We start from the raw sequence: 15,769 nt of genomic DNA, 5'->3' as shown, positions 1-15,769 counted from the left end.
CCGGTATGTGTCGGAAAACTGGAGCCTCACCACAGGTGCGCCCCAAAGCTCACTGCTAGGGCCCTTGCTCTTTTCTTTTCAGGAGAAGTGCGGATCATAGCTTTTTCTGTTGGAACTTATTGAAACAACAGTATAACGTCTAATGCAGAAATATAGCAGCAGACGTGATGTCCGCAATGTTTGCGAAGTGTGTTGCAGCTGCACAATACAGTGGAATCTCCTTTGGGTTACATTCTGACCACAGGAAGCACTTATGTTGCTGCAAAATAGTCTGCTTATGATTCTGCTATGCTATAGGGCTACATTGGTTTGTAAAAATACCCATTACTTTTGAATAGCAGAAGGAACCGTATTTGGTCGATTCAAAATAACGGTTTCACATTTTTTGGGTGAAAATGGAAGGGGGATTAAAATGAGAATTTTGGTGCAGAACACCAAAGGTGGAGAAAAATGAAGCTCCTCCCCTCCATTCAACAAGATGCCACCGGTGCCGAAGCAATATTTGTATATGAGACGTGGCTTTGGGCTTGAACATAAAAATAGCAAATAAGTGTGACTTTGCAAATGTGAGAGTTCACTGTGCTTTATTTCTTTGTGTTATTTGAAACCGGTTTTGTCACTACACGACACGATGATGTTTGTGGACTGCAAAAAGATGGCAGACACGTGTAGTGAAGAAAGCAACCTTTTATTGGCGTGAGGGTGTCTCATCGCAAGCGAGGGCCAAAAAGGGTTCAAAACCAGTCAGTGCTCTGAAACAAACCACGTTGTCACTAGTGGGTGGGGGGTTACAAGTGAGAGTGGGTGTGGCGTAGCACCCTAGAAGTGAGGAGTTCCACACAAATGATTGAAAAACAAAACACACTTTCACGTGGGCACGACAGCAGTATCAAGACTTTGTCTGGGACACGGGGAAGGCTTCTAGATGGGCGTGTGTGTGTGCCAGCAGAACTTGGACTAGGGTGTCAAAACAACATCAATGACACAGATTTTTATTTTGGAATGTAAAGGGGCTTTTCAGTAAAGTGGGCCAGAAGCCCCCCATCCCCCTTATGTTTGCTGTCATCATGGAGAGAAGACAGAGTTCCCTTTCACGGGGCGGCCCCTCCACTCATCCTCATCTTCACTTGGAATTGGAGGCGCCGCTGAGCACCTTGCGGACGGCCTGAACGATGGCGTCGCGGCCGATGCCGAAGATCTGGAGCAGCTCGTGGGGCTTGCCGCTGCGAGGCACCTGCGACACGGCCAGGCGGTGGACGCCGAAGCCGCTTTCATTCACCACCGCCGAGCACACCGCCTCGCCGAGACCACCTGTCCGGGACCAGAGCGAACACTGACGGTAAAAGGGTCAGTTTGCGCAAAACTTAAGAAACGCTTCACATTTCTTTCCCGCACAATACTGTATGATGTATCGTAGTGTGCCTTTAAGAGGTGACGTCGGCAAGTCTGCGCGTGAGTGTCTGGGCGTGAGCTGTAGCCGACAGCTGGGATAGGCTCCGGCACGCCCGCGGCCCGCGACCCGCGTGAGGAGAAGCGGCTCAGAAAACGGATGGCTGGACGGACGGTCATCTCTTTTATGGTGCAGGATCGTTAGACTGGCATCAAGTTCCGAGGCCAAGGTCAGCCGCGGGCGGAAATGTGCCCTGAAACTGTTTTTAAAATGTTTCGCAACCTTTATTGAGCCAAGACGCACATAGAGTATTTTTCTCACGGCACAGCACCGAACAAAAACGTCACAAAAAGTATATTTACTAACTAGACAGAATTCTTTGTTGACTTTAAGTAACCGACATCCCCAGTGACAAATTGAGACGTGCTACCTGGAAAGTATGACACCCCCTTCTTTATCAGCCACACGGAGCATATACATTACATTTGTTACATAATGGAGATTTTGTTTTTTTGTAACTAAAATTCCTTAATTGAAATGTATTCATTTTTTAAAAGAATTTATTCATTTCACGAATTGGTTGATCTATTTTCAAATATGTATACGTTCAACATGTATTTATTAAAAAGGTTCCTGAGTCTTTACATGAATTCTGCATAACAATATGAAATATTAACCTTTGAGCTTTAGTTAGTTTTTTTCTGAATCCGATGAGGCCCGAGGTCAGAACATAACGAAGCTCAATAAATGTTCACGCGGCATCCTAACGGAACGCATTTGTGTGGCGGCATCGTGTCTTGGAATCAACATTGTTTGATCGCGTGTGCAGTGTCGATCGAACAATGTTGTGCACACAGCTGACGATTATCTTCGCATCGAGGCTAGCGTAACACGAGAGGAACTGTCCGGTCCACCTTTTACCAGCTTCTAATAATAGCCCGCTAAAGTACGCACGGGCGCAACGGACGCCATTTTGGACACGTAAACGCATCGAGCTGGTACTGTATGTAGGTCGGCGAGGGCCCACAGGCCGAAGTGGAAATTAAGACGGTCTGACAGGCCGCCCCAGCTCCCAGCTCCCAGCTCCCATCCCCCCACCGACATACCGTATCGCCTTCCTCACCCGCAAGAATAAGACACATTCCTGTCTGCAGCCTCATCTCAACCTTTAGGATTCGATTCATTGGTTCCGCTTCAAGCCATCCCATTCACGAGCTGATGCGTAATCTTCCCCATGCTTGCTGCTTGGAGACCGTGTTCCAGCAACTTCTACTGGGAAAGTCAGGGTGGAACTGCATAGACATGTATGGAACTACACGTTTGCAATGTCTGAGGCTCATTTGAATGGCGGTGCAAATTGTAGGCTGTTACTGGCTAATTTGACCCTATCCGCCCCCAGTTCAGTTCAGTCCAGCCTAACTGGCAAGTCTTGGCCTGAAAAACAGTGTGGGCGTGGTCATTATGTTAATTAGCCCCACTGTAATGTAACAGCGGGGCGGAAGCGCAGAACGGCTCGCTCGCAGACATCTCGAGGAACAAGCAATCGAGTGAAGATCGACTCGGTTGTTTAATTTCACCCGTGATGGGCGGGCAGGCGCTACAGAGACTATTTGTATCCTTATTCGGGAACCATAAGCTTGCAGGTGAGCCTGTTCCACTCCAGTCCAGCAGGGGGCAATGCATAAGAATCTGAATTTGGATGATATTTAGAGCAAAAAGACGCCTCTGACACGGCATAAAACGGACACAGCGAGACCTCGTCAAATCTCGCGAGACCTAACTCGGCGAGTATTAGAGGACTCATTCTGGACGGGATCGATTTTTCCCAACCTTGTCGAAAAGACGGCGCGTCAAAGTGGACGACGTCACAAGCCTCACGAACGACTGAATGCAGCCCTCACCTTCATAGTAGTGGTCTTCCACGGTGATGATGCGCCCCCTGGTGGCCCTGGCGTTGTCGATGATGGTCTTGGCGTCCAAAGGTTTAACGGTGAACGGGTCAATCACACGGATGTGAATTCTCTCTGCGGAGGAGAAGGGAGACGATTGACGTGTGGGTGTTCTCACACGTGCGCAATACACGACGAGGTTCCCCGCACCTTTCTTCAGGTGTTCGGCAGCCGCCAGCGCCTCGTGGAGGGTCACGCCCGCGCCGATGACGGTCACGTGGTCGTCGTTGGTTTTGTACACAACCTGAGATGGAAGCCAAAATGAAGGCATCGACTCCATATTAACACACAACGTTCTGCTTGGCAGAAAGTACTCACATTCTGTACTTAAGTAGCCGTCAAATACTTCCAGAAAGAAAATATAGCTGTCCTATTTCAAATGTATAGGTAGCGTTAAAGTCAAAAGTCATCAGGAAAAAATACTCCAGTACAAACACCTGCAAAATTACAGTGAGAACGTTTTTTGTACTTCATAACTTCCTGTCGCTGCGAGTTGGACAACTAATGCATAGAAGCAACATGTGCACCAAAAGATTTAGTAGCAAGTTGCATGAAAATGGCAGCAAATACTGAAGACCATTGGACGAACCGAACAGACATTTCGTGTTGCTTTTCAAGGTCACGAAGAGACAAGGAACCGCTCCAAACCTTCGCCTGTCCGACATGGAAGTCCTCATTGCAGTTGTAGATGATGTTGTTCTCTGGGCGGCTTGTTCGGATAAAACACAGACCCTGCGTGGGGGGAAACACACCGCTCACATTTGAGGACAGAAGACAAAAAACCAGACGCGCTAACCGCTAATTGCGCTATGAACATCCATTTGTACGTTTATTTCAGTGGAGCCGAGTTTCCGCTATCGTTCGAATCGGATATTTGTACTTCGTCTGTATGTCAAAATATTGCAATTTACACAATCGTTATTTCAATTCCCAAGGGTTACGCATTTCGTGTCATTCAGAATGCTCGCCGTAGTAGTGGCATTTGATTGACAGTCGAGCAGGGCGGCGTCGTTTCGGCGGACGCGCCCACAGCGCCTGAGAGCGGAGACGAGAGCTTGCTTTTTCGCGATTTTTAGAGACTTTTTAAAAAAAAAAAAAAAAACATTTTTTTAAAATCATTTCAATTTGGCAGGTTTGGTAACAAAACTCTTTTCTATTGTGTGTCAGTTTGACAAGACATTTATTTTTACTTTACGGGGATTTAAGATGTATTCATCACAAAATGTTTTATCGGGTTTTCAATACTTCATTAATCGATTAATTGTAAATAATGCATTAAAAAAAATACGCGTCACATATACTTTGACTTTTTAAATGCTTTTTTCTTAAATAACTGGTTCATCGATCATAACGGAACTAACTATACGTCAAATGTCAAAATGTGAATGAACTATTATTTTATTATTAAGATAAACGACTTGAGGTATGCTTTGAAATTCTTTTATTTGACCAAATGATGAATCGAATTAATTATAGATGACGCAAATGAATTATTATCTATCATTACCGGTAAAACAAAATGACAAAATTATCTGACATTTACATTTGACCTGGCACGACACCAACGTTTGCCTACGCCCGCTATCAATAGTCCCGCGCCTCGCATTCGCACGCCAACGGAAAAGCGCTCTGGCGGGGCGAGTCGGTACCGTTCGTCCGGTCCGTTACCGTATTGTATTGTATCCGTGCTGCAATCAACCCAACCGTACGTGCGCCGATCATCGGTACCTTTGTGTTAGCGGCAAGCTCCACGGCCTTCTCGGCGGAAACGCCGTCACTGGGGTAGAAGACGGTGGCGCCGGGAAGGGCTCTGAACAGGGCCAAATCCTCCAGACCCATTTGGGAGGGACCGTCCTCTCCTGCGCGTGAAAGGACGTGCGCAGTGAAGCTCACAGATTTGCAGCAGACAAGGCTGCGTTTCGGGGCGGTGAGCATGCAGAATACCCGCGGAGGAGAAGGTGAAAGGGAAGGAGGCGGGGGAACGGATCGGAGCGCCCCCGTGACTCGCGAGGGGGACGCGAGTCACGGGGGGAGGGTGGGTGCCGATGACCCGGAGGAAGAGGAGGTGGTCGAAGTCATTAACAGAGAAAGCGACAAGACGGGAGGATCGGGCGGAGGGTTCTCGGGAAGCAAACGCTAGCTAATGTTGGGAAACGAGAGCAACTAGTTCGCGACGGGCTGACCGACGGAGACGCCGCAGTGGGAGCCGCACAGGTTGACGTTGCTCTCGGAGACGGCGGCCGTGCGCAGCTGGTCGTAGGCCCGGGAGAAGAAGGTGGCGAAGGTGCCGGCGAAGACCACGTTGCGGTCCCGCACGGCGCAACCCGTCGCCACGCTCACCTGCGGGAGGGACGCGAGAGTGGCCTTTCGTTCGCTCGGTAAACCTCCAAAATGCCTGCCCGAATAAAGTCCGAGGACTTCATTTTGGAATCGTTCGCCTCCGGGCCCGTCATACCATGTTCTGCTCGGCGATGTAGCACGCCACGTAGCGGTCGGGGTGCTCGTTCTTAAAGAGCTCGGAGAAGGTCGAGTTCTCGGCGTCTCCGTCGAGCGCCACCACGTGCTGGTTGTGGCGGCCCAGCTTGGCCAGAGCCGCGCCGTACGCCTTCCGGGTGGCGACCTGCTCGCAGACGGACACACGGACGACACTTGCTCCAGCAGCGGGAAAAGGCGGACACATCGCTGCTGCTGCTCTTCTTGCTCCGTTTTGACAAAGACGCCGATGGCAATTTTCGTCTCGCCTTTTTCAAGTCAAATTGTTAACGTGTTGAAGAAAACAACGTGACTGTAAGCAAACTGCGCTTTCATTCACTCTCGCACTGAATGACAGCCATCGATTCTCATCTATTTCGGTGCGTTTCCACGGGAACAGCCATCGCTTACCTTCTCTCCGGGTCTGTAACTCGGCGCGCTAGGCATGCGGACGTCGCGCAAGCTGACGGGCGCGGCGTCCTCGCCGGGCGGCGAAGGATAGAGGCGCTTGCTGCAGCTGACCATGCGGCTCTGCAGCTCCTTGATCACGCCGTCGGCCACGTCTTTGGGAAGAGGCTTCCCGTGCCAGCCCATCTTATCCTCGGCCGCTGAAACGGAAGACAAACGCGTGTGGCGTCGCGTCACCGTTGCGCTCCGCGTTCGCAGGAGTCTCGGCCTGCGCGGCGTCGTACTTTGGGACCGTCGTGTGTCATTTATGAAGGCAACCGCAACATTAGGAACACCTCTTAGTATGTGGCAGCGCAGTTCCACACGCATGCAAATGATCCATTATTCAATTTCTACGCTGCTCAGACAACGATGAGGGTCGAAGGGCGACATTTGTCTTTATAAAGGCACATGATTATTATTTTTGTTTTTTTTACATGTAGCGCTTGTATTGGATTTTCGTTCTATTGTGCAGACGTACCGAACAATGAGGCCGGATTTTGTCTACACGTAGGCCGGCTCGCGCGGGAAAGTCAGGATGACACAACAGGCCGCCTCGAAGGTCAAAGGTTCCGATCGTGCGGCCCGCACCCTCGGAATGTTATGACAACTGCTTCTCCCCACATTCTGGTGCCCCCAAACACACAATATGCACCTTCCCCTGGTTAATAATAATAATAATAAAACCTAAGCACAATGGGCCACGCATGTCCGCGTACACTGCACATCCTTGGGGATTAGCAGCAAGCAAGAGCTAAAGGGGAGTCGGGATGGCGTGGGGTCAAAGTCTCCCGTTAAATTGGTATCGATAATTCCTCCGTTAAAATAGTTGTCCAATATTACCTTGGATGCCCTTGCCCTTGACGGTCTTGGCAATGATGGCGAGCGGCCGGTGGCGGGCCTGACCGAGGACCTCGCACAGCTCCTCCACACTGTGCCCGTCCGCAATCACGGCATGCCACCTGCGCAAAAACAGCGTTTGGATTTAGTCGACGTCCGTTGTGCAACCGGAATTATACAGGTGCATCGCCATCACTTCGAATATGGCGGAAACCCTTATTTCAGTTGTGCAGTTCGAGAAGCGAAACGCATTCAGTCCGCACGGGAGGCCAGTTCTACCTCATTTCTACAGGAGAACTCATTTATATTGTTTCCACATTTAATATTCTAATTTCTTGAGACGGTGAAACGTTTCAGCGGCTTCATCTTTTATTTTAACCCGGGACAGTACGTTTGTTAAAGACAATTCAGTTGTATTAAACTTCAAGTGCAACGCAGTTGCATTTCATATTTGAGAGCAGTTTGTTTTAAGGCATCGGTCATGTGCGCAGTAACATTTTCGTTGAATCATTATTTAAAAGGAGAGTTTTTCTTTTTCCCATATTGAAGTGCATTTTGACTGTTCAAATTCAAACTGCGCTTCGTGTTATTGTGGATTAAAATAAACTTTTCAGGAATAAGGACCTCATTTCCCCTCCTTGAGCCGTCACCTGTTCGCGGTGGAGGGGTTTGTGTGTCCCAACGATCCTAGGAGCTAAGTTGTCCGGGGCTTCGACGCCCGTGACAAACAGGTCCTGGGCGAGGGACCAGACAGAGCACGGACTCAAAGACCCCTGACGAGGACGACAAACTACGGACTCGGTTTTCCCTTGCCCGGACGCGGGGCACCGGGGTCCCCCTCCGGAGCCAGGCCCGGAGGTCGGGGTCGAAGGCGAGCCCCCGGTGGCCGGGCCTGCACCGATTTACCGGTGGATCTCCGTTCCTCCCCTCACCTTCGGTCACGTGACCGAAAGAACGAGATCCCGGATACGAGCGGCCGAAAGGAGTTTCCTCCTCCCTCGGAGAACGGGCGAGAAGCTCGGTCATCCGGGAGGATCTCAGAGTAGAGCCGCTGCTCCTCCGCATCGAGGGGAGCCAGACGAGGTGGCCGGCCGGGGACCGATGGCCGATTCGGACGCCTCCCCGGTGAGGTGTTCCGGGCAGGGGAGGACCCGGGACACGCCGAGAGAGACTACGTCCTTCGGCCGGCCCGGGAACGCCTCGGGATCCTCCCGGAAGAGCCGGATGAAGTCTCCCGGGGAGAGGGAAGTCTGGGCGTCCCTGCTAAAGCTACTGCCCCCGCGACCCGACCTCGGATAAGCGGTAGAAAACGGATGGATGGAAGGACCTAATATGAACACTTGGGCCTGCTACACGACTGTATTTCAACGTTGTTCGTGATTGCGGTACTTGGAGAGCTCAGTATTGTTTTCAGGTGTGAAAATAAAATGAAAACGAAGAAGAAAAAGAAAGAACCCCCCTGGTACAAACGCACCGTTACCGCATCACAGTTCCGAGCTCTCGGAGATCCCGTCTGCGACAAACTCACCCGAAGGCCTCGCAGCGCCGTTGGTACTTCTCGACGTGGTGCTGCAGAGGCGCCGGGTCACTCTGGCCCAGCCGGTTGATGTCCAAGATGGCCACTAGGTTGTCGAGCTGGTAGTAGGAGGCGAAGGCCATGGCCTCCCACACAGAGCCCTCGGACAGCTCGCCGTCGCCCAGCAGGCAGAAGACCCGGTAGCTGCGCGCATACAAACGCCCACGTGAACAAGCGCGTGCGGCCTAAATAACCCAGAACTGTAGATGAGACGGCACCGAGCGGCTCTTTCAGATCAGAACGGCACTCGTGTGAGGATTTGGAATTCTATTCTAGTTTTTGCAGCAGCGTCGACGCGCTGGGAATCGCACGCTCTCTTTTCTAGTTAGCGCTCATTTGGGACCGGCGAGGGAGTCTCTACCGGCACCTTTCCCTCCTGAGAGCAATTTCAGATCGAGCCCGACGTGACCACCGCGCTCTGATCCTCGGTCCTCGTCCCCGCTCCCGCACACTAACGACATCCGACAGCTTTCCGGTCAAATAGGCACGTTCTCATTGAAGCCGCCGGATAGGCAGAGACACTCCGCATTCCGACCTCACACGGAAAGGGACGGCAAACCGGCACAGAAGCTAAAGGAAGAAAGAGAAGATGAGCCAGAAGGAATTCCACGAAGGCGGATGCAATGAGACGGAGGGACGTTAGTTGAAGTGCACTCGAAGCAACAGTAAGGAAGAACCGCTCCAGGGCCTTCCCTCCTTTCAATGGAATGCGTGTATTAAAAACAACCAAAACATTTCATTTCCCTCTCAATCAGGGGTCGTCAACCTCGTTTGAGAAACGGAAGCCTGCCAGTTTCATCTGGAGCTCACCAAACCCTTCCTGATCTGACCAATAAAATATCCTTTATTTCAAACTCAAAACAGGTTGGCGTTTATTTGACGGTCTGTGTCGATTCTCGGTCATCCAGGTCACGCGCGAGATGAACCGCGCATCGGTTGCACACAAAATCGTCGTGTTAAAAGGACAAAATGTTCGGTTTTTTTACGGGACGGGGAGTGAATGTGAAGTTTGCCGTTTGCTGTCGCCGTTCCCCCTTGGCGAGTGCCGCTCTCACGGCAGAGGAACGGACTTCGTCGTGAAAATTCACAACAAAATCTATTTGTACAATCCGGGAAAATCCCGCTCTTTTTTATGATCGGATGCGCTGTCCGACGCCGCAGCAATGCTAGCGACTCAAGTGCATCATTGAAATGTTGTTCAATAAAGATAGTTGACAAAAGAACAACGTATTTCAACTCGCTTGAAGCTTCGGCGCCTTTTGCACAATGTTCATTGCAATAGGAGTCATTCGAATCGGCTCGAAGTTCTAGAGGACTGTTAGATATATTTTGTAGAAGTTATCATTTATTTGCTTAGCTTGCATTAGTATTATGGACAATGTTTAGAAAGAAAGATGTCTCGCCTTCAAGAAGATGACTCAGCAGGAATCATCTGAGAGAAGGACGTGGCAGGTGCCATGTTTTCACCTTGAAACCCTACCCCTTAGTGTGTTGTGTCTTGTAGCTTAGTACGTTATGTCTCGTAAACTTAGAAACCTCCCTATTTTCAAATCAATGCAGGAGCGACGGGAGAGATTGTTTCGAGCGTGTTGAGAGGCTGTAACCTGAACAATCTCCCATGCGCCCTCCTCATGAGTAAAAGAAACCAGCGTCTTCATTCCTTTTGTGTCTATTTTTTATAATGTTGGGCAAGATAAATCCAACAAGGACTCTGCATCTTTTTGCACAATTGTACCAGCGTTACCAGATAACTAGCAACCCTTTACTGCTCAGTGACTGAAGTGTCCTGTGTCAATTGACCGTCTGTTGTCGTACTCGAGCGGCTCCGACTACCGGAGACAACTTCCTCGTGTGTGTTTTTCAAACAAAGATGATTCCGATTCCGATTCTGAGTCGGATTCTGGAGGCGCAGCGCCGCAATGGGAAACGCCCACCTTGACGCAGCGTTGCGTTTCGCACGGCATTCAAAATGCGGCGTAAAAAGGCTTTGACGCACGCGCGCGTGGGTCGAGTCCTCCGTCCAACCCCAGCGACTGCCTCGCCGAACCCAGGTTAAGAACCACTGCTCTCAATGAACAAGTAAGTCGTACTTTTCTACCATTATCGTAGCACAAAAAGTTTGTTGTTGTTGTTTTTGTTTTTTTAAATGCAGAATCGCAGAATTTAAGACTATTTTTTTTTTTGCCATAATGGAAACTTTAAATAAAAGAAAATAAATGAGCAAATAATAAAAATATAAAATCTAATCAAATTTGCCTGAGGTAACAGTTTAAATTGGCTATTATTTTTAAGTCCGTCACCTGTGTGTGTTTCACGCAATAATCTCATATTTGTGCATTCATTATGGCAGATTATTGCAGCATCATCGATCTCATTTTTGCTGCATTCATTCATGGGTATGTTTTTTTTTTCTATTTCTCCAACAAACACACCCTCGCTTTGGTCAATTGTAAGACTCATTTTCGGCAACTTTAGTGAAATATTCCCAAATATCTTTTTTTTTTTTTTTTTCCCCCAGACAAGCATTTATGAAGATAATTCAAAATGTTAACCCCAGAAAATGATCATATTATATTACAAAACAAAAAAAGAAATGACAAAAAAAAAAGAAATGACAAAAAAAGAATTACAAAACTGTTTGGAATTGAAGTAGTTAATATTCTATAAATAATAATGGTTGACCAGAACATTATGAATCATTCCAGTGTTGCTGATTGGCTGGGAGAAAACAAATGTTTCTCCTGTCTAATTTGGAAGTGTGTGGCATCAAACTGGAGGTTGCCAAATGCAATTCCTTGACCTATAAAGGGCTGCGGACCACTGAAGCAGGTGATGCGGGGTCTCCGTGGCAACGACATGCAGAGATGCCCACATGGTTACAGGGCGTGAAACCCTTGACTTCATACAAAAAAAAAAAATATTCTATTCTCCTCATTACAAGCCAACGCAGCATCACAATGATTTCCTAACGTCCTTTTAGCCAATCGAATCGATCCGCCGTGAAATCAGCGGTCGCAGCCTATTTTGGGAGTTTGGAACCTTTGTGCCGCTTCGAATTAGAGCGATGGGTTAACCGCTCTGAGCGTCACAGGGGGCCAAGCCTATGCAGCCTAATGCACACACGGTGGAGCAAACAGTAAGGTGGGGGTCGGTTTGTACATTTCCATTTTCGGGAGGTGTTGAGGAGAGTGAAGCAGATGGGGAGATGGATGCGGCGTGGAGGGGGAGCTCTTGCATGTGTGCTTATTAGAGCAGAAACAAGTGCGTGCTCACAGCACGCGGAGAGAGCGAGCGCACACTACGGCGTTCCGCACACCGATGTGACATGCCGAAGAAAAACAACAACAACTAAACACTTTATTGTCTTTAAGATGCGCTGCTTTCAGTCCTTTAGCAACTAAATGCCACTGAAATGTAAAGTTCAGCTTCCATGCTTCTCAATCTTATTGATTTTTGATCAAAATGAGCCACCCCATAATTAGCTGCGGAGGACGTGCCGAGCGTGAATTACACGAAATGGGCAATCTCGGACATTTCGTATCAAAGCGACAGCGTGAATGCGGACGGTCGGCTTTGCAGACGTCGCCTCTGGGCGCACCCGTCGAGGTGCGTTCGCTCCCACGCCGCAGGCTGAAACGTCGCGTCACCTCAACGGGCTGCTGTCAATCTGAATCCGTTACGCTACGCGGACTCAAGCCTCGGCGACCGTCGCCGTCGGTGTTCAAATTTAGCTCTGCGCTGGGTGCAGGGTAGAAAGTCAACAGAATTTGCATCGAATCGGGATTTGGGAGCCGGTATGACGTTGCGAGATGATAACCCGGCTAAAATCAGACTAAGTTGCCGGCGTTCTCCAAACTTTGTAAGCCTGGGCCTGATCTGCCTCTCGCCCGAGTAGTTCGTCACATGAACGTGCTTTCGGCGCAGGGTACCTGGCCTCGTCGAAGTACTTCCCGGTGTAGGCCATTCCGCAGGCAGCCCCCAGACCTTGGCCCAGAGAACCGGTGGCCACATCTACAAACTGCTGCCTCTGTCGGCGCAACGGACGACGGAGTCAAAACACGCAGAAAATGTAAAAAGACACATTTTGACATTAGCCAGAATTTCCATTCATTGAAAATATGCTTTTCCGTGTGGCGTTTTCATGTTCCCCACAGGGTTTTTTTTTGGTTTTTTTTTTACACTCCGGCTTACTGCCTGCCACATGTCAAAAACATCTCTGTTACTCTAAATCGCCCGTAGGCGTGAATGTGACTGGTTGGTTGTCTCCGTTTGCGCTCTGACTGACTGAGAACAAGTCAGGCTCCAATTGGCCCGTGAGCCTCAAGTGGTCGAAAATGGACAGAGAGAAGAAGTTCGTGCAGGTTCCTCACCGGGACGGGGTGACCCTCCAGGACGGAGTCGACCTTACGTAGGTTGAGCAGCTCGTTTTCCTTCAGGTAGCCCGTCTCCGCCCACACGGCGTACAGCGCGGGGGCCGCGTGACCCTGGACAGATGACGCAAAGGTCAAACAGTCTGCTACCTTATGGGAGGAACCACAATTGCCAACTTATCAATGAGGCCGCAGAATTTCGGCATTGGAAATATATTTCCTTTAATGAGCAATTTCCCCCCCCAAAGTTCAAGTCTTGTTCAATGTACCGTTGAAATTTGGAATTGCAATATTTCAAGGAATGTTAATATGAAAGAAAGGAAGGAAATAGCGTCACGGTCCGATTGATATGGTTTAATCATGAAGTGCCTTTCTCCCGCCAGGCATCTTTGAACTTTTCTGATGCATTCTCCTAATTGAGAGGACCAACGCAGAAATAAACAGTTTGATACATTTGATGGCTGCGGTTTAAGATCAAATATGGAGAACTCGACGACCGTTCAAAACTACCGCGAGCACGCTCCAAAGTACTCTTGGAATGCATTGTGACCAACAAGCGCAATGACAACAACATCTGGAGTTTGAGAGGTCAAGTGTGTGAAAAGGGCTCGCGGCTCGACGTCGGGAAAAGAGTTTGTTCGCCCCATTTGATAAAAACATGCCGGACGAGAGTCCTGATGGAAGGAGATCTCAAGTACAAACGATATTTTGCGCGTTTGTTTATCGGACGGGGACCGTTCGCTCGATGCGGACAAACGGCACCACCTTGGACAGGACGAAGCGGTCGTTGTTGGGGTTGCGTGGCTCTTCGGGTCGGTACTTCATGGTATGAAAGAAGACCACAGACATGATCTCTGCGACACTGCAACATGATGTTGGGTGGCTGGAAGAGAAGAAGAGGACATAACGAGATGTGGCATAGCGCAGCCTCGTGATTTGCAGCGCAAAACGGACAAAGGATCGGCGCCAATGGTGCGTTTACTGGGTTAATTCATGCCGGTGCACATGAAGTCAAGAGTCGGGAGAGGCCTCCCTCTCACGCGTACTGTGGACGTTGCCTCTTTCGAGATTAGATCTCGCAGGTTATCGCGCTCTAACGTGCCACAAATACCTCACCGCCGCCTTCCTCCATCAAAGCTTAATCTGTCCTGAAAGGGAAAAATGGGAGCAAACGGCAAAAGGGATGCACCGCCTTCAAATATTCCGCCTGCTCATCATTAAAAATAAGAATCGTAAAGTAGACCAGGAAGTGTACATTGCTTTTCATTTGGAAACCCAACATTTTGGACTGATTCGGTGAGAAATGAGCCTTTATTCAGGCAAACACAACTGGTGAGTTTACATTCCAAATGTTTGAAAGTCTACGTGCATGTAGTCCAACGTCACCCCGAGCGCTTGACGCCGCAGTTACCGCAGCGTGCCAACATCGGGACCCGCGTGACAGCGCCATTCGGCCTTTCAACTGAACAGCGGGCACGCCGACGGCCCCGAACCGGACTCCGCCGCTCCTCCTCCTCCTCCTCCTTCTATAACCCAACACCGACGCGGATCAGATCGCGAAGATCCCACATTGCGAATTGTCATTGTTAGTTACTTCAAACATTACTTCAAACATTTTCTGTCATCAATGCAGGGAGTCAAAATAGATGATTTTTTTTTTGGGGGGGGGGGCATAATTATATGACGTAGCTATGAATCAAATCAATAAAGCAATATTGTTTTTACATTCGGGTTAAGAGTAACCCGTTACGCAGGTCGTTGTTGTTTTTTTTTTTATCTTTTCTTTTTCCACTCATGGAGTTTTCGACGGAGGCTGAACACAACCGCGCTTTAGAAACATGACCTCACGATTGGCTTTGGGGACGCAAATTGCCACCATGCATTGCAACGCAGTCATGCAAAGTGCATCACAATGTATAATCAAGCGTATGCATGCAGAACACTTGAAACGGATTTTGCGCAACATTACCAATAAGACGTACAATCAATTGTGTTTTATGTCCCATACAGTCACAAGTACGCGATCGCCAACTCGAGACAATCTGTGTCATTGTGCGAATGACCCCTTACGCATATCTGCACGCATTTGACCTCTGATGCAGGTGTCTTCTCTTCAGCATTGGAGATTTCGGATTGTGCTTTTTCTTTCGCGCGTCACGCACACGTTCAGGTTCAGGTTCAGGTTCAGGTTCAGGTTCAGCTCTTACCCGCTGCCCGCTGCAGTGGTCGCCTTGATGGAGTTGATCCGGAGCCGGTTGGCGAGGTTCCTCAGCGCCTGCACAGTCTGATGGTCCGGTTTGTGGTAGTCTTCCATGTTGTACCCGGGCGAATAAGTGTTAACACCCCCCCCCCCTCAAAAAAAAAAATACAAAATAAATTGGTCCGGCGTGCGCAATGGTCGACTGCAGGGGTTAAAAAGGAGACGATGGGGTCCGGAGCGGTGACAGACGCGAGACGCGTGAGGGTGGGCTGGGGGCGTGTGAGCACGCTAATCCTATGAATGTGGCTCATCCAACCCAATCGCTAAAGCAGCTTGCACTCGCAACTCGGAAGTCACGCACGAGCGCAACCAATAGGAGGCGGCTTTGGGCAAGCCACGCCCGCAGCCGCACGGCACTGCTGGATGCTGCACGCACGCCAGATGCAAGTCTCAAGTCTGAGTCAGAGCTGGCAAACGTTCTCATAGTGTGTACTTAAGTAGTACGACGGAGTCCTTAAATTGAAT

At 49.4% G+C, this 15,769-nt stretch overlaps 1 protein-coding gene across 2 annotated transcripts; it reads right to left on the bottom strand.

Annotated features, from left to right (window-relative positions):
* Positions 1 to 643: 643 nt before the first annotated feature.
* On the bottom strand, positions 644 to 15,557 carry LOC133399539 (transketolase-like). Of its 2 annotated transcripts, XR_009768226.1 has the most exons (15): positions 15,252 to 15,557; positions 13,810 to 13,927; positions 13,045 to 13,158; positions 12,604 to 12,701; positions 8,627 to 8,818; positions 7,102 to 7,220; positions 6,223 to 6,419; positions 5,795 to 5,959; positions 5,523 to 5,679; positions 5,068 to 5,198; positions 3,988 to 4,071; positions 3,490 to 3,583; positions 3,292 to 3,414; positions 2,514 to 2,682; positions 1,226 to 1,311 (listed from the first exon to the last, which is right to left on the bottom strand). XR_009768226.1 is itself a non-coding variant. In XM_061671107.1 (14 exons), exons 1-14 carry the CDS (start codon positions 15,356 to 15,358, stop codon positions 1,124 to 1,126), a joined length of 1,887 nt encoding a protein of 628 aa, XP_061527091.1. In that variant the 5' UTR covers positions 15,359 to 15,554; the 3' UTR covers positions 644 to 1,123. The 2 variants fall into 2 exon arrangements, 1 of the variants encoding a protein (XP_061527091.1); XM_061671107.1 differs by lacking the exon at positions 2,514 to 2,682 and having other exon boundaries at positions 644 to 1,311; positions 15,252 to 15,554.
* Positions 15,558 to 15,769: the final 212 nt, after the last annotated feature.

The sequence above is a fragment of the Phycodurus eques genome, chromosome 1 (genome assembly GCF_024500275.1).
Source record: "Phycodurus eques isolate BA_2022a chromosome 1, UOR_Pequ_1.1, whole genome shotgun sequence".
NCBI classification, from domain to species: domain Eukaryota; kingdom Metazoa; phylum Chordata; class Actinopteri; order Syngnathiformes; family Syngnathidae; genus Phycodurus; species Phycodurus eques.
This window is presented reverse-complemented; position numbering and strand designations above follow the sequence as displayed.